This window comes from Zeugodacus cucurbitae, chromosome 3 (genome assembly GCF_028554725.1).
Source record: "Zeugodacus cucurbitae isolate PBARC_wt_2022May chromosome 3, idZeuCucr1.2, whole genome shotgun sequence".
In the NCBI taxonomy this organism is placed as follows: Eukaryota; Metazoa; Arthropoda; class Insecta; order Diptera; family Tephritidae; genus Zeugodacus; species Zeugodacus cucurbitae.
This window is the reverse complement of record NC_071668.1, coordinates 54981467-55006960: the sequence shown is the minus strand read 5'-3', so window position 1 is coordinate 55006960 and position 25494 is coordinate 54981467. Positions and strand designations below refer to the sequence as shown.

Genomic DNA, 25494 nt, shown 5'->3' with positions numbered 1-25494 from the left:
AGTAGTCGGCTGTATGGGTGTTTCAAGATGAGCCGCATCCAACAAGAGTTTTTCGCACACGAAACCCTTCCAAGCAAATAATTGTCTTTTATTTGACATATCGCTACTATACTACTACTACAATCTAGAACAGTAAATTCAGAGTGGTACACCACTATTTGTTTGCTCGTTATCTTTCAAAAAATTCAAAATCAACCACCGAAGGCAAATTACTCTCCATCGCGGCAATGCGAGCTCTCACAGGTCGACTGAGTCCTCAAAACATTGATTTGATCAGTCATCCACAGTATAGTCTTGACTAGACACCGAATGACTTACTTTTATTCTCGTACTTAAAAATAAACTTAGAACTCAATTTTTCGACACCTGAGGAGGCTGTTGATGCATTCAGTTCGCATGTTTTGGAGACACCTCAATAAGAGTGACAAAAGAGATTCAACAATGGGTTCAAATGCATGCAGAAGTGTATTGATCTAAATGGAGAATATTTTTAAACCTAATAAAGCGATATTTTATGATTAATATTTGTTTTTGTTCTCCAAATATAAAGGCGTCACATAAAGCATGCCCCCATATTAAATATTCATTGTCTTTTCAATTTAAAGATTATACCAATTAGTTCAAACTCTCCCAAACAAAGTGGTTTTTGTACCTTCCGGTTCAAACTTAATCTCAGTTTCCTTAAACTATATCTAAGTGTCTAAGTTGCTTACATTCATTCATTCCTTCAACCTTTTGTCCTTTCAATATTAGTTTTATATACTCGCATATATCAGATATCAACTCGGAAAACAGAAAATTTCTAATAGCTTTTTTACACAGGAGCTAATTGATCAAAAACGCTTATTAAGTTCGATTTACCATACAAAATAAAAATCGACATTAGCATTTTATTGAATTTTAATCGACTTGAAAATGAAATGCAACACTGCGACAAAGACCGTATTTGTAATTATATAAACGTTCTTTGTCTGCGATTGGCTGTATTTTTTTATAAAAAAGCTACGGTAGATGTCGCTGCTAAAAATATTAATCAGCTGATGAAACTTACCAACTTCTTATGAAAAGCAAAAACAAAAATGTATAACAGCTGATCGGTTATCAGGCAGTGTAAAAGGCAAAAAAGGGTTTGTCAATAAAAATTTTAATTGATCAATTAATTTGGCTGTGTAAAAACGCTATAACCCTACTCATGTTGAAGGTTCTTCTAATTTGTGTTTCACTTTCAAAGCTTTTTCCATAGCGTATGAGCAACATATAAAAAGGCTTTAAAGAAGCTTTCACATAAAAGTATCAATGGGCTTTACAGGAGCTCATTTTATTCAGTAGTTTGAAGGTTTTTTGGTTTAATGCTGTAAATTTAAGACTCTTTAGAAAAGCTTGGTTTAATAGTAAATAAAATAAAATAATTTCTAAGCACATTTTCATCAATACACCTATTCTTTTTTGTACAAAAGCATACATTGTTGTAATTTTCGCACCAGAAATGGCTCTCCGTATAAAACTAATTTCAATTAAAACAAATTGGCCTAATTCTTCACTTGTTTAGCATAGTTTAAATTATTTAACTTTCGGTGTGAAAGTTTATATTAGCTTTTTTGACAGTTTCTGTTGTCATTGTGTCGCTGCACCTGCTGTGAAGCGGCAATTATTTCACTTGCAATTTATAAATTTCCATTGTTTTTCATTTATTCACTCAAATTTTTTGTAATTTTTTGTGGCTTTTTAGATGAAATTTCCGACATTGACATTTCAGAGTGATTTTAATGTGATTTATATTTGTTGCAATTGTGATTTTTACACCATTTATGTGCTTCATTTTTACACTAAACAATAAGTGTAGAAAATTTTGATAAGATTTGATACAATTTCACCTAAATGGCAAAATCTCTCAAATTGAAATGAAACTTTATTTAAATTTCTTTCAAACGCCCAGCGGCTGACAGCTCGTATTATACAGTTATTTTTAGTAAAAATTCATTGAAAATATTTTATTTTATTGCTTTGGCCTTTTCTTTTCGCTACAATAGTGGCTGTCATCATTGACTGTATGCGAATTTCATAATCAAAAAGTATGTCACAAAGTGAAATGGAAATTTCTATGCGCCTTTAGAAATCTGCTGCGGCATTTGACAGTTGCTACCATTACACGCACTGTTGTATTTATGAACTGTCATTACGAGTGGGCCGTTAGCTGCTTATTGTACAAGAACAAAAATGAACACTTTCACTAGGCTCAAACTATGTACATAAATGACAAGGCTGACCACTTGCTCGGCTATGCCCGATGCGGTTCGCTGCTTAATATGCATAATATTTGGGTTAAGTGGGCTATGCGGGTCAGTGGCGTAACAAAAACTATAACTATAAGATACACTTAAATAAAATAAAACAAAATTTCGAGTTCTACAGAAGTTGCTGGTTGCTAACAAGGGAGGACCGCAAAGTGAAGCGAACTGAGCAAAATTAGAAATGGCAGCAAGAAGCGGGTGCAACATCTCTAAAGCCGGAAAGCTGAAAAACACAAGCACACTACAGAAATTAAATGCATGCAACAATAAGCTGCTGTTGGGCGTTTGAATTTAGATTTATATATATACTTTATATATTTACATGTACCTCATGGGGTGGGATGGCTTTTAGCCTAAAATGCGAAGAAATTTGATTTTAATGAAAATATAGTTTTATGTCTCGACAAAATCTCCATCTATCTATCTCAAGAGATCTATTTGTTGCAATGGTCCTTCAATATTCCTTCGCTTTGAGGCCTTCAGAATAGGTCTGTTCAATATACTCGCCTGAACCTAGTAGAAAATAATTTATTCACATTCTTCCCAGTTTCTACGGCAGCAACAAGTGGAGCATTTCTCATATCTCAGCTTAACAAATATAAATAAAATGTTTGCTCGTAATTTCTTTATTGTGCGCCCTAAAAAGGTAAGAAGGGTGATGCCACTTTTTTATTTTTTTTAGTTGAAATTCATATTTCTTGGTGTATTATTGCTCAAAGTATGCGCCCAAATTTTTATTCTTTGTTCCTTTTTTGTTGCTTTTCTTTTGGGTTCATTTCCAGCTTGCCATAAATATGTTACGAACCATGCAAAAAGCTGCTTTATTATTATTTTTTACTTCTCCAGTCTTCACATTCTTTTTGTCTCTCTCCCTTTTTCACAGTTCGTCCACAGCAGGTTTCCCTTCATTAGCATTTCGTTCAAATGAATTATGTGTTAATGATTAGGAGTCATAACTTTAACGACAGCAATCATATTATTATTGTTATTAAATGAGTTACAAGCCTAAGTGCAGCTAAATAAAACAAAAATTAAAAATTTGTTGATAATTTTTTGCATCATTAAAAATGATTTATTTGTGTACAGTAATGTGGTTCTTTAAATTTATTATTAATTTGAAGTAAAATATAATATTTAGCTGGAATGTTTTATTTTTAAACGCAATTTTCATATATAGGACAAACCATCTACTTTGTTTTCCTTTACTTTTACAAATTATACGGGAAATGTAGCAATAATTTTCACATAAATGTTTAACTTGATCTCGTTAATGATTCTAAGATTGCCGGAGTATTTCTAGCTTTTTAAATAATTCGTCAAAAAGATGTCGTAGAGATTCAAATCTATTTAACATTTGCAGTGTGATATGGCGCGCCGTCTTATTGAAACCATCTTTCAATAAGATCTATCATTCATACATTTGTTCTCAAATATAGCGACTTCAAAATATATCGATTTTCATCGACTAACTTTTGATTAAAATATATATGGTCCAATAATAGTCTTAACTGACTCCGTGTCATAAAGTCACTTTTTGGTCAAACAATGAAGTTTTATGGATATCGAATGTCTTTTACTAATTCAGCGAACATTGTACACTTTGAGTTATCATTACCCAAGGGTTATTTTTTGCGTATTGTTTTGGAACAAATTGATTCATGGTTAGATTTGATCTGAAGTGAGATTTCCAAAATATATTTAACTGACCAATCAGTAGCTTATATCAAGGGGATATACTGATTATAGTGTCCGCCAACTTTACGATACTAATTTTGTTTTGTGATTTGCCGTTTTGTTCAAAAGAGTTCTTAGTTTCGACGAGTACATTTTCGTGATCGCTAAATTTCTTTACAACGAACATTCTCGTGAAGCCTTAGAATAGGAAAAGGTATATTGGGGTCAGATCCGTAGATACGGATGGATATTCGGAGCACAACTCAAAATATTTTGTCATAGTTTTCAGTAGTTTGTGGAAAAGTATAGAAATCGATTGTAAGCTCTGGACTGCGACACCTAATGGTTGTATCTGACGCAGGGCCTGAATAATATTTATCAAGCCAATTGGTATTTTGGTATCGGCGGCATATTAAGACGGTAAATTTCCTTTATTTTACGAGTCATATTTCTTCGTTTATTTTTAAGGTTAGGTCTATACACAAAGTAAATGAATGCAATTATGACAGGATATGTTTATTGATATTATTGCACATGTTCTGGCGAGAGCTTACTTTTAGTTCTAAACAAAACATAGCACTCAGCAGAGGTGGTCCCCACTGACAAATTCTTCATTTTTTAAGTCTTGTCTTAATCTATACTACTATTTCAAAGAGAAAAGATTTGTATGTATGTTTGTTATGAATAAACACAAAACCTATTGTGCCGATTTCAAAAATTCTTTCACCATTGGAAAGCTACGTTCACCCGGAGTAACATAGGCTATATTTATTGCTCGAATCTTAACTTTTTGGAAATAGTTCCCAGATGAGGGTATCAAAAAAACTCCGTGATGGAGAATCTTAATCTGAAACTGAAAAGCGCTTGCAAGTCATTCTCTTCCCATCGCAATCCCTTGCGAAGCCGGAGCTTTCTAGTTTTTTATAAAAAAATAGGTTTACTCTCGCATTATTTCATAAAGTTTCTTTGAAAATTTGATTTTATTTTGCTCCATCAAACATCGCAACCAATCCAAATTTCACAAATAACTTCAAACTATCACATTTATACCATTCATGACTAAATCACAGTCTTTAACACTCGAGCGCCAATTAATATCCAAAGTGTCAAACGCATTTATCCACTTGATTACGCTGTCACCGACACAGCTGCGGCAGAGCTCAGAGTAGTGCTTGAGCGCCTAAAATTATGTTGGCGATTAAAAACAGACGCAATCGAGCACAAATATCGAGCGGCCACGGCATTGGAAATACAACAAACACAAGGCACATAAATATGCGTCAAATGGCAGTTGGAAATTTGATTAGAGTGAACAAGAATTGTAATATAGCGTTGGCAGGAAATGCTTACCAAAGATCATGCGCTACAGTTCAATAAAGGATACATTTCTATATATATTATATATTTAAATATAGCTGATTTCCTTAGTCGCCTTAGTGCGCGCATTAGCCTACTACGCCGGCTTCTGCCAATGAGCGAGTGTCAAGGATTTTTCGGTAATCAGTTGTGTTGTAGCACACACGCTCACAAATCCAGCTACTTAACTGTACATGTGTCTCCAAAATTACATATGCGCGTGTGGGTGTGGGTGCTGCGTGTCGTGTCGCCGGCGGAAGCTTAGGCAAATTTTTAAGCCAACATCAAATGATGGCTGGCTCGAGAAGCAGCAGCTGTTGTTGTGTCTGCTGTTGCCAGTAATCACCGCACATTGCTTGGTTACCGTTATTTTTTTTTATTTTTTTTTTCGCTCACTCTTTGCCACCACTTCCTTTACCTCGGTATGCTCCACTTTTAACCTCCTTCTGCATCACATTTTTGTTGCTTTCAAGTTGGCTACGTGTGTGCTCCTCGCTGCGGCTGGCAGCAACCACCTTATGCTCATTACTCTGCTACTTAAGTACTTATACATATTTGTTGTTGTGTTTACCTATCTCTGACGCGGCTTGTTTATTTACACATATGTGTTTGTGTGAGTGTGCGTGTATTCACTTTTGTGCGTCTGTCTGTAGAGACATGTGCTGCATTCATTTTCTTGCCACGGCCATATGTTTTGGCGTTGTTACTTAACTGGGGCAACGGCAGCAAATCAGGCAGATAAAATTTGAGTGACTTTGTAGGAAATTTAAAGCCAGTTGGAAATGTTTTCTATATTATATTATGTATCTGATTTTTCAAAAATATTTTAAACGTAACGTTTTTTTAAAAAGGATAATAAAAATCGCTTGACTGCAACGAAATTGTGTTACGCAACAAAATTGCGTCACGTTCACAAATTTAATGCTGAAATGATTTTACATTTTTTTGCTTGTTTTAGCTGCATGTCCTTTATATGAAAAGAAAAATAAGAAGGTTGCCACCTGCTTGTGAATTTTATGAAAAAATAAAAAATGGAAAAAACTACAGTATTTTTTTTTTGTTGCTCTATTGTTTGCTGTAGTGCACCGCTAGAAGAAATGAAATGAGAAAAAAAATAAGGTTGCCACATGTTTCAAAATTGTATGTAAAAATTAGTATTAAACTGTAGAGGTTTAAAAGATCTTACAGTTGAAAATGATTTTTTGGAGCGTTGCCACTTATTTATAAATTTTATTTTAAGAAAACATCCTTCAATTCTGTCCATTTACAAAAGTAGTCTAGCCATAAAGTGGTCTATGTGTCTTAGAAACTCGGTTCCTTCAGGGGTCATTATAACCCAATCTTATCTGATTTTATGAAAAAAAAAACTTTCTTGGTGGGTTCCTATATTGTTGAGATGATTTTTAGTCGCTCGTGTACTAGCATTATGGAAAGTTTAGTGAGATCCTATAAATCGAATTCTTTGCTTTTTACCTCCGTAATCAGGCATTGCCGCAAATTATAAAGCAATTCCTACTTGGCATGTTTCTCGAACAAGGTTAATCAGCACTTCTTACACACAAATGAATCGCTAACAACACTCCTCTCTTCCACAAGTAGCGTAAATATGGGTATGTGTGCATATGTTCCTACGTTTAAAGCTTTGGATTAAAGCACACACCCATCCGAATGTAAAGACTTATACGCGATGCCTGTAGGACTCGTTTATTTTCAAAAAATATTTTCCACTTTAGACGGCTGACACAGAACACGGCACGCTAAAAACATAAGAAAACTTCTTATGTGAGTAACTTCACTTTCCTGACTTGACCTCGTTTAATATTTATAGAAGAAAGCCGTATTTTTCAAAGTCCTGCTGGCTACACACACACACACACACACACTCATATAAAAGTATATTACGCTGCTGAGTATCGCCATCACTTGCAATTTGTCTGTTTAAGAGCTGAGCGCGCTCCACTCCTCTCTCACTCTCTTCGTCATGCCGCCGCAAGTGATAAGGCAAATTAGTTACTTTGTGTCGCCGCCTGCTGCTGTCACTGTCGCCAACAATTTTTCCTACCGATTTGCATCAGCCACACACACACACACAAACAACAATTAACTTCTTATGCTAGTTGCATATGTGTGGCAGAGATTGGCGGCGGCGCATGTGTCTCTTTTTATAAAATATGCGCCAGCGATTATGCCAACTTTTTCGCTTTACTTTATTTCTTTAAATTTTATTTTTTTGCAAGGCCAATTTATTCTGTTCTTTATGTGCATGGCTGGATATTCGTTTTTGCTGCGTGCTCATTTCGTTGTCAACTTTAAGAAAGTTTAGCGAAAATAAGCAAATTAAATTACATACGCATATGTAAATAAGCGTAGAGATAATGATGTAAGAAATAAACAGAGGAATAACCTTGATGATTTTGGCAGTCATTCAAAATTAAATAATATTATGCAATGAAAGATGAAGATTTGGTATCAAAATTATATCTTAAATCATATAATGTTGGTAATCATAGTGGTAATGGTACTGATAGGGGTAATGGTAATGAAAATGTAATAATAATGGAACAATTTCTTATAATGATAGTGATATTTCAAATGAAAATAATATTGTTAACCAAAATGGTAATTGTATTGATAATGGTAAGGGGCCATCCATAAATTACGTCACACGAATTTAAGGACTTTTTAACCCCTCCCCTCCTCCTTGTCACAAGTGGTCACATTTTGAAGCTTTTGATCCCTCCCTACCTCTAATGGTATTGATAATGGTAATGATTTTGAAAATAAAAGTGGCAAAGTGTTTTATAATGATAGTGATATTTTAAATGAAAATTATATTGGTAATCATAATGGTATTTGTAGGGCTAATGGTAATGAAATTATAATAATAATGGAACAATTTCTTATAATGATAGTGATATTTCAAATAAAAATAATATTGGTAATCATAATGGTAATTGTATTGATAATGGTAATGGTATTGATAATGATAATGATTTTGAAAATAAAAGTGATAAAGTGTTTTATAATGATAGTGATATTTTAAATGAAAATATTATTGGTAATCATAATGGTATTTGTAGTGCTAATGGTAATGGTAATGATTTTGCAAATGAAAGTGATAAAGTGTTTTGTAATGATAATAATATATATATTATTGAAATGAATTAATTTTTAAAATAATAGTGTTATTTATTAAAAAATGATACCTATAATGATAAACACTGACAAAGATAATGGGGAGGGTAATTTTTAAAATAATTATAATGATCATACTGAGAATGATAGAGGTAATGAAATTGTCAATGGTAATTGAATAGTAATCATAAAGATAATGATAATAGGAAATATAATGACAAAGATAATGGTAATGGTATTGGTAATAAATGTAAAAATGCAAGCACATACATATATATGTATGTATATGTATAAAAAATTCCGTATTCCACTTAAATTCAATTCTGCATATACGAAATCTGTTGGCTTAAATGCACATAGCCAGCACATTGTGAAGGGCAAAAAAACATACACGAACATTTACAAGTGCAAATTTTTCTCAATGGTGAATTACAATTATGTACTTGCTTTGCCCTTTGTGTGCATTTATTTAATGCAGCCAACGTTTGTTGTTTTTTTTTTGCTTAGTTCCTGCCATGCTTCAACGCCCGCAAGTATGCTAAACAATTTATGGTTGTTGTGCGCACATAAATGCATTTTCCGTGTGCGCATTATTTCATTTATAAGCAGAAAACAAAATACGTAGAAGCCAGCGGAGAAACATTTACGAGTTGTTAAGGAAAAAAATAGATGTGGATATATGCACAGTGGTGGACATATACATAGAGAAAGTGATGGAATTTGTGTTTTTCTGCTTCAAGAATACTAATGGATCCAATTTACTTATGAGTCATTCATACCAAACCGTAGGGCTATCACATCAACAACTAAAACATTTTCGGAAAGAGTCCAATGATATAACATTTTTTGAAACTACTGCTTAATCAATCTACTACTTTTATTAGCGAGAATTTAACTCAATATTTAACTTTCACTTTCACTCGATACCAATAATCTACCCACCATTGTACGGTTTGCATTTCTTCAGCCTCTTGCTTATTTATTCATTTTCATGAAAGGCATGCATGGCCAAATGCGTATATTGTACGTATTTTATGCACATGCTCATTCTTTTTTCTCTTCTCGGCCACAAGTGTCCTTGTTTACATACAATATGTGCAAATACAAGAGCATGATGCCACACATTGCCTTCTCCATTCTTCTATTTTTTCAATTTATGCGAAAAATTGCAATTCTATGCAAATTACGTTAGCAGGAGCTTGTAGATTTCTTTCGTAACAATGACATGAACATTGCCGGCACTTTAAAAATTTATATTTTGTTAAAAACTCATTCTAATCTACGCAAGATAATAATATAATTTCTGTTCCGCGAAATAATATAAATTCTGTCGCAGAAGCGTGTTTTACTGCACTTATTTAAGTGCATTTAAGGGTGATTTTGGAGAGATTTTGCAGAGTGTACTCTAATAATTGAGTTCTATAAATTTTAGTGTTGAATTTCAGCCTTTACTTGTTGCAGATAATGCAAGGATAACCGAAATTATGATATATGTGATTTAAAGTGAATTTGTCTAATGGTTTATTGGCAAAAGCGTCGACTTATTCATAATCAGGGTTGTTGTTGAATCTGACAGTTGTCGGAATCAGAATTCAAAACGACAAAGAATTCTGGTTCGTGTCATGAATTCTGATATTATTGGTTTGATGTTCGAATCAGAAATTCTATTGGTTTTAGGTGTCACGGAAACCAATTTTATCGGTTTAACTATCAGAAACAAATAGCTTCAGGGCTGACAGATTTGAGACATTTTGTTCAAATTTATTTTGATTTGCCGTTAAAACGCTTTGGGAAAAATATAATTATTATTAAAAAATAAGATAAGAACGCTAAATTGAATTAATTATTGAATTCAACGAAAAAATAAAATATTCTAAGAATTTTACAAAATAAGTAATTCAGATGTATGTATGTATGTGATTGGCGTTGCAACCGTTTAGCCGGTTATAGCCGAATCGACGATAGTGCGCCACCTGTCTCTCTCCTTCGCAGTTCGGCGCCAGTTGGAGATCCCAAGTGTAACCAGGTCGCTCTCCACCTGGTCCCTCCAACGGAGGGAATACAAATACAAATTTCCTCGAAGTTTTTTTGTGGATTATGGTGATTCGAGTTAGAGAAGTTCCACTGTAAAATATGTACATTTTTACATAAAAATAATTACTATTTTTGACTCCCTTTGAATAAAGTGAATTACTGTGATTCCTTAAAACTTTCATTTTTCGCGCTACTTTCATTGCCAAATAAAATAAAAGCTGAAATAATTTCTCATTTTAATTATATTTTTTGGGTTTAATGAATATTTTGAACTAATTATATGATTACAATTACAAAAACATGTCTTGCTAATTTTTCCCCATGAATAAAGCATAACAGCTGATTCGAATATTGGTTTGCTTGTATTTGAAAAGGCGAAAATCCAATCAGATTCTGTGACACCAATGAAAATCAGAATTGGTTTGCCATTCTGACATTCAGCAAATCTGTTTTGGATTCCACAACACCCCTGAATAAATCGTACAAGAAACCACCACTACAAGATCTTTTAATGTTCTTTATATAATAACCCTTAAACAAACTCTGAAGATAACTTTATTTTATTAATAGTAAAGACTAATAAATACTTGTGGATAATAAGGATCAGCTACGAGTGATAATTTATCGAAAAATAAACATCTGGTCGCAATATATTGTACATATATGCCGAAATTGTTCAAAAAGTTTCTCAGTATAGTACAATAGAAGTAAAAGTATTGTTTTAAGACCTTCCCGGAGACGCCTTTGTAAGGAACACAAAGTAGCACTGCAAGCTAATAGCAAAACAATTCGAACAAATTCCAAAATTATTTCGAAAACACTCCGTAAATTTAAAATTGTTTGGAAAATAATTCTCGGAGACACCTTAGTAAGGAACCCAAAAAAGCACAGCAAACTGATAGCAAAACAATTCGAACAAATTCCAAAATTATTTCGAAAACACTTCAAACATTTTAAAACTATTCTGAAAATACTCGGAAAAATTTGAAATTATTGCGAAAAACTCCGAAAATATCTGGAATCAATACTAAAATATTTAAACAAACTAAAAAAATATTCTGAAGTTACTCCGAAATGTTTAAATTATTCCGAATTTTTTTCGGAAATACTCCGAATACTCCGAAAGCAATACCAAAAAACTTTAAAAAATTCTAAAATTTTTCTGAACATACCCTGAAATGTTTAAAGTATTCCAAAATATTTTGAGAATACTCCGCATTTAAAAAAAATAAAGCCATGGTCGGGAAACACTTCTGAAAATTATTTGTAGACTTAGAAATAAAATTTTTTTTTGCTGTGCTCAAATTATGACCTAAAGAATTATGAATTAAATTTATATACTTTTTTACCTTAATTTTATTTTTGAAAATATTTCCAACTTTTCAAGTGTTTCATCTTTAATTTCCATTCAACAGTTATTGTTATTAAATGCCTCTCATACGTAAAATAAATACAAAAATCCTAACAAATACGCTTTTGACAAATATCACGTACCGCCACTGAAATTTACTTTGATTTCCCGTTACATAGTATGTGCGTCACTGCAACTTTTCGTCTAGCAAATAATATTTTCCTTTTATTATTTACTCCTTGTACACCACTTGCCATAGCAATCATCACTTAAGCTCTACAATTCTGTGAATTTCGAAGCATTTTAGTTTTGATTTATCAAATTTCGCACAAACGCAATCGGAAACGCTTCAACTCAACGTATGCATATTTTCTTGTGGATATTTCTTTAAATATTTTCCGCTCTATTGCGCGCGCTGCTGCTCGTATGTGCGGCAAGAAGTATATTATTGTGAATATTTATTTTTATGCAGACGCCTTTTCAGGGCTTTCGGCTGACTGCTTGGCAACAAATCAACTAAAAGGCTACGGAATTTTCAAATAAACTCGAAAATTTTTCTGCTGGAAATGTGTGAATATGTATATGTTGCAAGTATATACATATTTCTGTATTCTTCTCATATTTACATACCATTTTGTGGCACTAACAATTTGAGTTTTACATTTACTCTAGAACATTTTTGTGATTTTGCGTCATAACAACTGACATATATACACGCAGCGTCTTGAAAGTATCCTTGCAACATGCTTGCAATCCGTTTAGTACTCATACGTGCCACATACAACCACATCTTCTTGCTTCAACACATATCCGCCATTCAACGAAGCGCACATAAATTTCAACGCACCAGTTGAGTTGTCTTGTCTCACACGTCTCCGTCATTCCGCTGGCGCGCTGCCATGTTCTTTTTAATATTTATACAGCTATGTATGCATCCTTGGCATGTTTCTTGGTTGCGTCCTTTTGTTGTTGTTATTACTTCCGCTCTCACCTTCAACGCATTGTCGACAACGCGAAGCGGGAGTGATGCCAGAGTTGAGGGCTCATTATTACTTTCTAACTTTCCCGACGCACTTCCTGCTACTCGCCTCACACCTTTCATCATTTCGCAATCAGTGAAAGTGTCTGCAAACTCACACACATATTCTGAATATTCATTTTTATGTCGAAGTTGTTGCTTTTTCAGGGTCTTTATTCTTCCTTTGTCGTACCGTTATTTCTCTTATTTTATTTATCGACATTTGCTCATAAAAAGTGCATTTGCGTAATCACTTTCTACAATTCTATGCGCGCAATTATGATTTACTCAAATAGTCGCATTACTAAAGTAATGCATATTTAATTGGAGTAATGCAATGTAATTGTGTTAGTAATGTGAACTTTCGCTTCGATACAGTCACGGAGTAAAAGGTACTTATGCAGAAAGTCAGGTGTGTTTCTTATGTTTAAATATTTCGATTTGTCAGTCACCATTAAGAGTTAACTCCTGAGTTTGTCATTGTTAAGGATATTTTGTCAGGTTAAACTCCTACTTATGCCAGCTGAACATCGACATGCTGAATTATGTCATAATATCTTTGCATGTCCAACGAACACCACTCATCTAACACCCGTCCTCCTATGGTCCGACCTTGTCGAAAGAGCTTATTTACTGGTTAGATGATCTCGACTAAACTTATACTTTCCGGTTTAAACATAGGGCTGGATAATCGTTATAACAACCGACTCAGACAATTATGTTGGTAGGTTCGATGACGCCCAAGGTATTATATTTGAAGAGTTAGGATTCTAGAATTATAAGTTAAATCATAAACTTTATAGCTTCCTCATTACCTTCTTAGGATATTTCTCTCGTAAGCATCATAAATCTATCCAAGTCCAGACATTTGAAAAAATTCCTCAAATCATTTGAGGTATGCCTGCAAATTGACAATTCTTAACCAATTATAAATGAGGATGCGTTTCGATTGTGTATACTCAAGTTTTGAATGAATGGATCTACGGAACCGAGAATACTGATAAGTCTAAATAACCGTGTCTTTATTTTTGCAGTACTTAGAACCAAAGACAAACGGTAAACGAAGTTCAAGTGCTGTAGACTATAAAAATTATCATACATCATATTCCACAGACATTGGAATAACTAGATTCCATTAAAATCGGCCTTAGTGGATTATTCAAGCGTAGCGATTGGAAGCGAAAAGTTGTTATATAACCGAAAATCCACATCATCAAAATTCCCCAACTACCTAATTATAGATTATCTGCAATTGTCTTAAAATCAAGAAATCCTCCAACACGTGCCCCACTCTTGGTGACAACGTCGGCGCGTACACAAAAGGTCTTTATTATCTTATAGCCTTCAGTGCCAAAATATTAATCGCAGAGTTTAAATAACGTAAAACAACACACGAAGGGACTGCCATCCACATTTGTAGTGACATGTTCCTACTGCGACAGGTGTGTACGCCTAATTTATAGTCCCAGACGACCCATCCAACCTCATTTTTTGTTTACGAATTCTTTGTTTTTTTATTCTTCGCAAATACTAAAGGTGTGTGTGTTTAAAGCTAGTCACATTTCCAGTTGGGTTGTGCGAGCTTAAAATAATACTTCCACATGAATATGTAAATGAGCTTGGGTTCGGGCATTCTGGGTTCATAATCATGATGTGTGTCTCCATTATTATTCCCGTAAAGCTGTTAAGCTGTTAGTGCATGCGTGTGCTCGGTGGGTGTGGGTTTGTTGACCCATGCTGGGCATTTTATTAATACTAATTTGTTTAAATTATGTGTTACTCAGCACATTATCATTTGTTTTTCTACATTTCCCCTGCTCCAAATGAGATGAGAAAAAAGAGCTAACTAAGCAGTTTTTTGAGTGGCAAATAGTTTTATGTTTAGTTTTCGGTGAGGTGGTTAGTTACACAAAATAATTGCTGTGAATACATATTCCTGGAAATCGTTGTGTTTTTACCAACAAAAAAATATGTTTAATTAATACCTCTGAAGTATAGAGTGTACGAGGTCCAGTTAATATGATTTATCCACAGTGACCACGTTACATAAATTGCTTAGTTTTTGTTCAGCAAAACTTTATTGATGAAAACTTAGCTTAGGGGCATGACTGCTCTCCAAGATGGGGATCACACTTAAACTGTCATAGACATCCCTTTCTATTCCTACAGTTAGCCCTCATATACCGACAAAGCTTATTGAACTTATCTCAATGTGCCTAGACAATTTATTTATATTCATTCACTTCGAAATTTTAATATATGAGACTCGAAGGGTATAAAGCTTGATCTAGTACAGTTGGGACTAACCAATTTTGGGAAAACGTTCGAAGTTGATAGTTACCTTGCGAGAGCCCTGGAGCGGTGGAACTATTATTGCCTTAATGACAACAACGCTTTTCCACAATAGATCCCTCCAACAATTTTTCAGTCCACGGTTTATCAAACATGTTGAGGTTGCTTAACATAACTCAACATAACATTTCTTTTGTTGTATTAAGTACTATATGTCAAGTCAACAGTGATTTCTATATTGTGCTTTTGAGCCGATATTTTAGTCATTCTGGCGTCTTTCAATCCCGTCCGTTTTGCACTCAACAGCGTGGATTGAAGTAATATCCTCCTGGTTGAGCACGGTCTGGAAGAAAGAATAGCCAGAAAACATTTGTCCGGTATAAGGTAGGTTGGTAGATATAGTGGATACCAGATGAAACACCTAGACCGTTATGAGACCCATTGTGAATCCCCTCAGATCCCAATGTCCTCTCAGAACCAGTCTGTGGTTACAACTTATGAAGTTGATCAACAGAAAGAGTTTTATGTGTTCATCCTCCGAGATATACGTGTCCGATTGTTGTGATTCTTTTTTATATTCCGCGTTCTGGACGGTAATACCTGTTGGTATTATGCAACTTATTGAGGGAGAACCTGGTGCTATTAATGGATTCTTATTCGTAAAGATCTGCAATTGGGTCCAAGATTTTCAAATATTTTGTGCGATCTTTTCATCGTCGCTGCTCTCTCTCATCGTTGGTTCTTATTACTCGGTACTGCAATTATAGCGAGCCGTTCTCGACAGCATCGTTTCTCTCAACATCAGTTTGCCACCACTCGTCGTATTACTTTTTTCATTAGTCGCAATCGTCGAAGATTAGTTCTGAATTATGAGATATTGAACAGTGCTCTCAAAGAGCACGAGGAAATTTTGATTACGAATTTATTTGATATCTGCTGTGTTTGGAACTGAATAGCCTCCGACTTGCATATTCTAATAAATTAACTTCCAGACAGGAAAGCAAACAAGAACTTATTATTTTCCAAGTGCTTTTGATTCTTGCAATTTTTACCATCCACCTGAACTGAAACTTTCGCAGTACCGACAATATGTGTCGTTCGTTTCCTGAGTTAATAAGGTAATTTCTTTCGCGTTCTTTCAAGTTTTCAAATTCCAATCGCAACATGGGCACAGCTGATCGCGTTTACAGTCGCAAATGATAATTACCAATAGCAACGAAGCGCATTAAATATGTAAATTATAAAAGTTGGTTCCGCTAACGTTGGTATTTTCGCGGCAGAAAATCGTTTTTTCCGAAGAAAATGGAGCAGAGGCGATGAAGAGACCCTTTGGAAGAATATGACAAAGTAAAAACCAGAAAAAAGTATGCACTGAAAGTGGTCTGAAACAGCTGTGCGCTTATGTAGAGTGCCCAACTCAGTAGTTGTTTTTAGTGTGTATGTATGTGCTGCATGTTATTTATTGTTGTTGTTACTGGCATTCATGCCACAAAGTGAACACTTACTTATAAGTGAAGCGAAAAGCGGTTTTTAAGCGCCAAATGTGGTCAAACTCAATTAGAAGCCAAAGTGTATGGAAAGTAGATGAGAAAACGTGGAAAACATGTTGCAGCAAGCCAAAGAGTGGCAAGCAATCAAGGTGCTGGTGTGGCAAGTGCATGAAATGTGGCAGTGGGAGGAGAGATGGCAATGGCAAAACTGTATGCTGGCACAAGCCGCAAGCAAGTGCCCCAGATCAGCGGCGGCAATAACATATTTATTGACGTTAGTGGTGGCAGCGAAAGCAATAAGACACCGCAACAACAACAACAACAGTATCAACAGCAAGTCAAGCGCTGCCAAAACGTGTTGTAAAATTGAAATCAACTGCAGCAAAACTGATTGCAACTGCGGCAGTCGCACGGAAAATTGCCAGCCAGCACAGCCAGCAAGTGGGCAACCATGCGCAACAACAATAACAATCACACTTACTGTAAAGTAACAAAAACTTGTTAAGTGGCGCCCCAAAAGTGTGGCAATCAGCTGCGGCACAAGCACACACACACACACACATATTCACTGGCGCAAGCAAAACAATAATGTGCAATCGACAAATGTTGCAGGCAACTAATGGACAAATGGGCAGCTTTGGCAACAACAAAATGTGGTAATGCAACAAAATCAAATACATTGCATGGCCAACATAGCGCAGCAGTGGCATTTGAGGCGTTCGTAAGCGAATGTTATGATGGTTGTGGTGGCAACATATGGAACTAACAACAACAACAACTTTAGGCATAAGCGAAACGCCTGTATTTGTCTACAACAACAACAGCGACAGCAATCTTGTTGAACCACAGCCAGGCACTTTGGATTAGGCACTTTGGCGTGCTCGAATACACTCGGTATGTGTTGGTGTGTGCACTCAAAATGTATGGTTGGGGCAGAAAAATTGTATTGCGGTGGCAACATGTGGCATGTGGCAACTTAGCAACAACTAAGTAACTAACTGGGTGTAAGAGAGTGGCCAACATGTTTGAGAGGCATGATTGGACTGTCTCAAGATGAAGAATATAAATGTATGAGTGTGTGAGTACACGAATATATTTGTATGTGTCTGTGTGTGAGTGATAAGTGCAAGTAAACAGAGACTATAGCAATCTTGTATGTATTGCAGTGGCAAGATTCACTTATTTCCCATTAACCCAATATTCGTTGTGGTTTCTGAAGTATATATCTTTAGTATGTATGTATGTACATACATCTAAAGCCCCACTCACTTCTAAAAAATTTTCTATTTTTTTTTAGTTTTGAGCGTTAATCGCATCGTTTAACACTCGAAAAGCGCTTAGGTCACAATAGTTCCAGAGATTTTTCACGATTTTTTTCTTACTGTTTATTTCCCTTTCCATCCATTCTTCGCTTGACAACTACTACGTGATAGTCTCTTTCGTTTATCGCAACTAACTGACTGATGATTAAATAGTTTGCGTGATTTCGTAATACAATCATTAGTCATGAAAATCATGAATCATGTGAGAAAAATATAAATCATGTAATAAAAATGTCATAATCGTATGACACAAAAATTTATTATATCATAATACTGAAAGTGTCGTAATAGAAATTACTAAATATAAGATAAAAATTGAATATGATCTTTCTGCGTCTTTCATCATTTCTATATCGTTTTCAAACTTAGGAAAATTTTTGAACTCTTGTATTCAACTCACATTCTGTATGGTGAATATGAGTGCTGAGTACTATAATATATATGGTGAGTGCGGTGCTTTAAATATTGTTAAGAAAGGAATTGAATGTAAGTGTGGTGAATTAATATGTGGTGAATTAACTATGGTGAGTTTTGGCACGGAGTGCTGGATTTAAAAAGAAATGAATTAGCCACATTTAATCAGATATGGTGAGTTTAAATGTGGTGAATTTATGTATGGAGAGATTAAATGTGGTGAAAAAATCGTGATCCAATATTTCGGTTTTCGTTTTGTCCAATACCCAGCCGAGTATTCAACAGTGTAATTCATCTCAATGGTTAATATCCAGCCCATTTGCAATAGGAAGCTAGTCCACATACATATACAGTTTTTAATCTCCTCTAACGTCCATTCGATTGCTATACAGATTCTCGTCGTAGCATTTAAAAGTATACTATCACCTTCAAGTACTTAAATACGATGAGTTCCGACTAAAGTTCGGTCAGATAATAACTGGAAGTAATGCAGGTCTCGATATTTGTCATTCCACACCTTTTCATTGCCGATATTTACCTCTTAAACGGTTATATTTAAAGATTCATGAAAATTTTATTTTTTATACCATTCAAAACTATCTTAAATCAGTAATATTTGACTAATATTTTCTCTATATCTTCAATTTTCAGATCATCGTCGACTCAACGAATACATATCGCACTATGAAGTACTCAACTATGATCATGAACACATCCGTACTAGTCACAATAGAGCGCGACGATCCGTGACCAAAGATCATCATGTAGAATTAAAATTTTCAGCACACGGAAGACACTTCCATCTTAGGCTAAAGCGTGATTTAAATACATTTAGTGATAAGTTAGAGGTGAGTGTGAATTTCATTTAAGTTGAAAGTAAGAAAAAATCTCATACATTTAATAAAATTTATTTTTTGCTTGTCTCTCTTACTCTTCAGTTTTATGATAGCAACAATCTGCCCTTGGATGTGTCCACGGATCACATTTACGAGGGCGAAGTGATAGGGGATCGTAATAGTTATGTATTTGGTTCCATACTGGATGGGGTATTCGAGGGTAAAATAATAACAGAACGTGATGCCTATTATGTTGAACATGCCAAACATTATTTTCCAACAACAAATGCAACAACAACTGCAACGGCAAATGGCGCACAAATGCCATTGGCACAGCGAAGCGTTGGAGAACAATATTTGGGAAGAACATCAACAACGACGACGACGAGTTCATCCTCAACAACCACAACAACAACATCGCCAGCGCCAGAAACAACAATCAGTAGCACAACAATAACGGCGAATATGACAACAACGTCTGAGAGCACACTGAAGACATCGCCAACGTCCGGCGGAAATCATAAAAACGGACAAACTGATGACAATCGGAATACTGGCTTCCATTCTATTATTTACAAGGAGTCGCATGTCGACGATGCTTACAAGGACGTGCGTGAAGGTAGGAGCACTTTTATTTATGTATATACACATACGTGTATGTTGTTATTGTTGTTTTTATCACTATTGTACATGGCAAATAACTCGTCTGTAATCGAGTGTTGTGTAAACACAATATAGTGGAAGTAAGCACTATAATTTGTTTATGTGAGTACGACGAAGGAGATAGAGGAACGCAAAATTGGAATTTAATGGATAAATATTGCTAATATCATGTCGAGTAGTGTTCGCATGCTTGCCGGAGTGTGCATTTAGAGTAATATAAGTGAAGCGATGTTTTTTTGTGATGATTCCAAAGAGAAGGTGGCGACTTTTTGATGCCTTTAATGTCTGGAACATTAGAGAAGAATAGAGTTTTAAATGTTGCCTTCAACTTGTCAAGCATTAGTGATTAGTGAATCGTACACTTTATACCAGCTGTTCAAACTAACTTGAAGCATTGGAAGTAAACTTTCGAAAATGGCATTCGAAATAGTCTGTTGTTTTGGGAAAAGAGCAGCGTCTAAATCGATGATGAGTAATGCAATTTTTTATTTTTACTTCGCAATTGAAAATCTGAAAACTCAACATGCAGCCCAATTTCTTAAAATTACTCCAACTTCGGTTTAACTAGCTCATTCTTTAAAAATATAACGAAATATATTAATCTAATTGAGTTTACTACCTTTTCGCAGTCTATTACGGAAAACGAAAGAACTAAATCAACATCTGTAAAATATGGGTTCAAATTTTATGAAAATTATAATTCTGAATTTGAATGTTAATAAAACTCTCCGTACCTAAAAATTCTATAGCTCTCGTGGAAAATTTAGAAACCGATTATTGTTAAATATTAATTAAATGTACTTGAGAGATCAATTGGCTACTAAATGATATATTCGATTGTTCGATACACCATCATGAAAAGTTTGAGAAAATTTTGGATCGGAAACGGGACCAGAGTTTTTTTAGTTTAAATTCGTCATAAAAGCTCCATAAACCCTCTTTTCTTACACTTAAAGCCGACAAAGAAATAATATGAAGATACTTCCGTTTGTTGATTAAATTATGAATTAATAAATGAAATGATATTCTTCACAAAAAAAGTGAGGCATCCTATGTTACTTGATCAAGGGAATACATCTGGTTAGGAGTCCTAAAAAATTAGGATTTTCAAACATTTTTCATGAGATTACTTCAAAAAAGGCAGGGTCACCTATATCTCAGAAGTGGATCATCTGAAATGAAAAAATTAAACGGATTTCGTTAAAATCTATACTAATATTATAAAGCTGAAGAGTTTGTTTGTTTGAACGCGCTAATCTCCGAAACAACTGGTTCGAATTGAATAATTCTTTTTTTTGTTGGATAGTCCATTTATCTAGGAAGGCTATTGGCTATATACGCTATGATGACCAATAGGAGCGAATAAACAGTGGTAAATGTGTGAAAAAACGGAGGAAATTATTTATCTTTGAGGGCTTCCGTTCCTTGCGCTGCGAAAGCGGTTCAAGATACACAAATGTTATGTATGAAAGAATTATTTCTCTTTTTAATGATCTAAAAAAAGTCCGTGAGTACCGTTTTTGTGATAACTAATTTGGTTGAAATTATTTGTTAGAGTTGTATTAACATAATAATATTAATCTTTATCCAAATAAATGTGTTGTTGGTTAAGAGTATTTAATTCTGAATAAAATTGTCTTTGATGACACTTAATTTCAACGAACAACTTAAAAGATAATATTACAAATAAATAACTCCGAAAAAAAATCAACTCCCACTCTGCGCTGCGCTGGCCGGCGGGCGAGAATTGGTTTTTGCGGGCGCGCCGGAGGGGGTGTAGCTCTACGAGATACCATGCCGCGCGGTCGGCTCCGTACTGAACGGTCGAACGCAGCGTTAATTTGTTTTTGCGATATATTATCATCGTAATAATACTTTTTAAATACATTTTCATTTTGTAGTTGTTTTCTATATAGTATATATTTTTTTGTTTTAGTATATTACTTTGTTCCTAATAGTTTCACAGTAATTAATCTTTTTTTTGTTTTCATGTAGATTATTAATTAAATAAAATCATGGGTGGGATTACTGTTATGTTTGCTGGGGACTTTCGTCAAACTTTACCCGTAATAGTTAGACATTGTAAAGTCTTGCCTTAAAAGTTCTCCATTATGGAAGTTTGTAAATATTTTAAAATTATCGACAAATATGAGAGCCCATTTGGGGGGTGGTAGTACAACTTTCCCTTCAAAATTACTTTCAGTAGGAGACAGTAGCGTGGACGAAATTAATGACATAATTTTAAATAAACTTGAAGGAGATATAGTCACATATACATCTATTGATAATGTAATGGATCAAGAAGATGTGGTCCATTGCCCACAGGTGTTTCTAAATTCTTTGAACCCAAGTGGCCTTCCTCCACATTCCCTTAAGCTAAAAATAGGCGCCCCAATAATTTTAGTTAGAAGTCTGAAACCACCTAATTTATGCAACGGGACCCGACTTCAAGTCAAATTTCTTCGCAACAACGTGATCGTTGCAATCCTTTTGACTGGTCCAGCAGTTGGTCAAACAGTACTTATACCTCGCATCCCGATAAGCTATCTTTCGCCGTTACAATTAATAAATCGCAGGGGCAAACATTTAAACACGTGGGTACCGATTTACGCCAAGACTGTCACATGGCCAATTATATGTCGCGTTGTCAAGATCAGGTTGCGGGGAAAATGGCTATGTTGTTCTGCCACCAGAAAATAAAACAAAAAATATAATTTACGCAGAAGTTCTTTGATAACAGAAATTGACGCGGACGAAGATAAAGACGAAGCCCAAAATCACTATTCCACGCAGACGAAGTCGCGAGCACAGCTAGTAATGTATAATCTTATGATTAATCGAAGAATAAACAAAACACTTTTTCTTGACAAAATGAGGCTTCTAAAAAAATAACGATTGTCTACTATATTTTATTCTATAATTAATGGCCTTAAATAAAATAACAAAACTTCTATTAAGTACTATAATATAAAGTTCAGAAGCCTGTGTAAAACTTTGACAATAATCGGTTCAGCCATTTCCGAGAAATCTTGGTCACCGACTTTTAAAACATAGTTTTGAGAAAAACAAGGTTAAACTGCAGCAGAGAACTTGCCAAACGTTGATAAAGTATAGGAACTCGGAAGAATTGAAAGATAGTGAGATCTACGCACTCAACCCAGTTTACACTTCTAATAACTGTTATAACCTTAAAACTATCTTTTTATACGCCCAGCTTTTGTTAAATCAAGACTGAATAAATTTTGATCTTACACCTCCAGCTATCCTGGTAGTATAAAGTCAGATCATTTATTATACTTAGGCTTCTCATAGAATATAATTCATTCGTTTTGTATATATATAAGCAACAATAAAAACAGTTCCATTTAATAAATTCAACCATAACCTCGAAAAATGCATACCCCTTTTGTCTACGCATTATTTGATTTTATAGTCGCACCATTTAAGACACTCAATTTAATAGCTGTTACCCAATGGATTTAATGGTAGACGCCGCTTATTTTATTACCAGCACGACGCACAGCCACGCTATTCTATCGATTTTCCCTTTTTGCATAATTACATTTACATTTGCACTTACTTTGCTGTTTTTTCGCTGCAATTATGCATAAATGCTGCAAACCAAAGTGCACAAGAGTGCACGTGCATTAAAATGTCAAGCGAGGGTAAAGCTATGAGCTTGCAAGGAAATATCCACACACACACACAGACAAACATACATCTCTATAAGGCGTTAGTGCACAGTTACGCTTGCAAATATCATACTTGTTTATGCTAATATGTGACTTACTTAACCCCAATCGACATTAATGTCCCTGTGCGTGTGCTTGGTTGTATGTGTGTGTGTTTGTAGCTAGCCAGTCATTTGGGTCCTTCAAAGTTCTCTACCAAGTACACACTTTTCGCACCCTTTTGATTTTCCGGTGCGTTGTTTAAACAACACATTTGTAAGAAAGCAGGGTGTCAGCGTAAAGAGAGAAAATGACGATAAACAACTGCAGCAACAGCGTTAAAATGCAGACATTTCCTGAGTACGTACTTATAGTCGTATTGGCGTCAAAGCTTTACGGATACGCAATGTTTGCGTGGCGCCAGAAGAGAGTGCACATTCACACTATACTTCTTTGGGAGGGTCTGATATATACTACAATAATGTGACTTTAATGACGTGATTTGTGAAGTTTAATAACAGTAATATTCTTAATTACAAGCAACTTAATTTAATTGATTTGCTTAATATTTAAAAAAAATATTTCTTTTTTTTTAATTTTTTTGGATATATTTCACTTTTTACTAATTTATTTACAATCAATTAAATCCTGAGCGAAAATTAATATTAATTATTTTTATTTTTTTTATTTTATTTTATTTGGTTTTATTTTATTTTTATTTTTTAATTTATTTTATTTGATTTTATTTTATTTTATTTAATTTGTCTTTATTTTATTTTATTTCATTTTATTTCATTTTATTTTTTTTAATTTTATTTTTATTTTATTTTATTATTATTTTTATTGTGTTTATTTTATTATATTATTTAATTTAATTAAATTTTATTCTATTTTATTTTATTTTATTTTATTTTACTTTATTTTATTTTATTTTATTTTATTTTATTTTATTTTATTTTATTTTATTTTATTTTATTTTATTTTATTTTATTTTGTTTTATTTTATTTTATTTTATATATATATATATTATATTATATATATTCATATTATTTTATTTTATTGTTATCTGGCTGTAATCTTGTCATATTCCGCCTTTGACAGCCAACTTGGCTTCCGCGCAGCACTGTCACTTACATCAGCTCAACCTAAACAGAAACCGAGCGCGTATGTAAGCAACAGTTTTGTAACAAATAAAAGTTTAAAACTGAAATCTCATAATAAATTGTCGAGTTGGTACAAATAAAACGATTCCTCTCTCTCTTCATACACTCACACCAACACACACTCGCATAGCCGCGCACATAAATATTACGTATACGCCCCTGCATACTGCCATTGCAACGCAAAAAAATGCAGAAGAGACTGGGCAATGAATGGACAACGAAATGCATTTAGTATGCCATACCATACATAATAACCCTCTGTTTTGCTCCTCTTATCAACCGCCCCCTCCACCTCAGCTGCGTTTCTTATCTCAACGCTCACGCATTTTTATTGCTCATGCAACCCTCGCAACTATTTCATGCGGAATTTAGTTGCGGTTACTGACGGGGTTGCAAAGACGCACTATTTGTTATTTACGCTGTTTTGTTTGTTGGTGTTGTTGCGTTTATACATTATTTGTTGCTGTCAGCGACACTTGGGCAATAACAATGCATAGTAAACAGAGTGTTGCCACATAAAGAAATTGTTTGTTGCTCATTTTAAGCGAGCCAAGGGGCCGCTACGCCGTCCGTCCGTGCGTGCGTCTCTCTCCGCAACTACTTACACATTGGTGCATAGAATTATGTGTGGGTGTGTGTATGTATGTTTGTATATGCGCATTGGTTACGGTCATGTTGGCGTCACTTTGATGGCGTTTGGCTCGATTTTAATGCGCTTGTCCTTGCCGACGCATAACGACATTTTCCCCTCCATTTCTTTAATATAGCGCAGCTAAAAGCTTT

General features: G+C 34.5%; 1 protein-coding gene across 8 annotated transcripts in view; it reads left to right on the top strand.

The window, feature by feature from the left end:
• The window catches only part of LOC105212536 (disintegrin and metalloproteinase domain-containing protein 10), a 252636-nt gene that overhangs the window by 177499 nt on the left and 49643 nt on the right, over positions 1-25494 (top strand). For all 8 annotated transcript variants that reach the window (XR_008470304.1, XR_008470303.1, XR_008470301.1 and 5 more), the window contains 2 exons: positions 19029-19225; positions 19316-19832. Coding sequence is in view for 2 of the 8 variants with exons in the window: in XM_054226837.1 (XP_054082812.1) it covers positions 19029-19225; positions 19316-19832 (714 nt within the window). In the remaining 6 variants the exon portion in view is untranslated. The remainder of the gene's footprint in view (positions 1-19028; positions 19226-19315; positions 19833-25494) is intronic.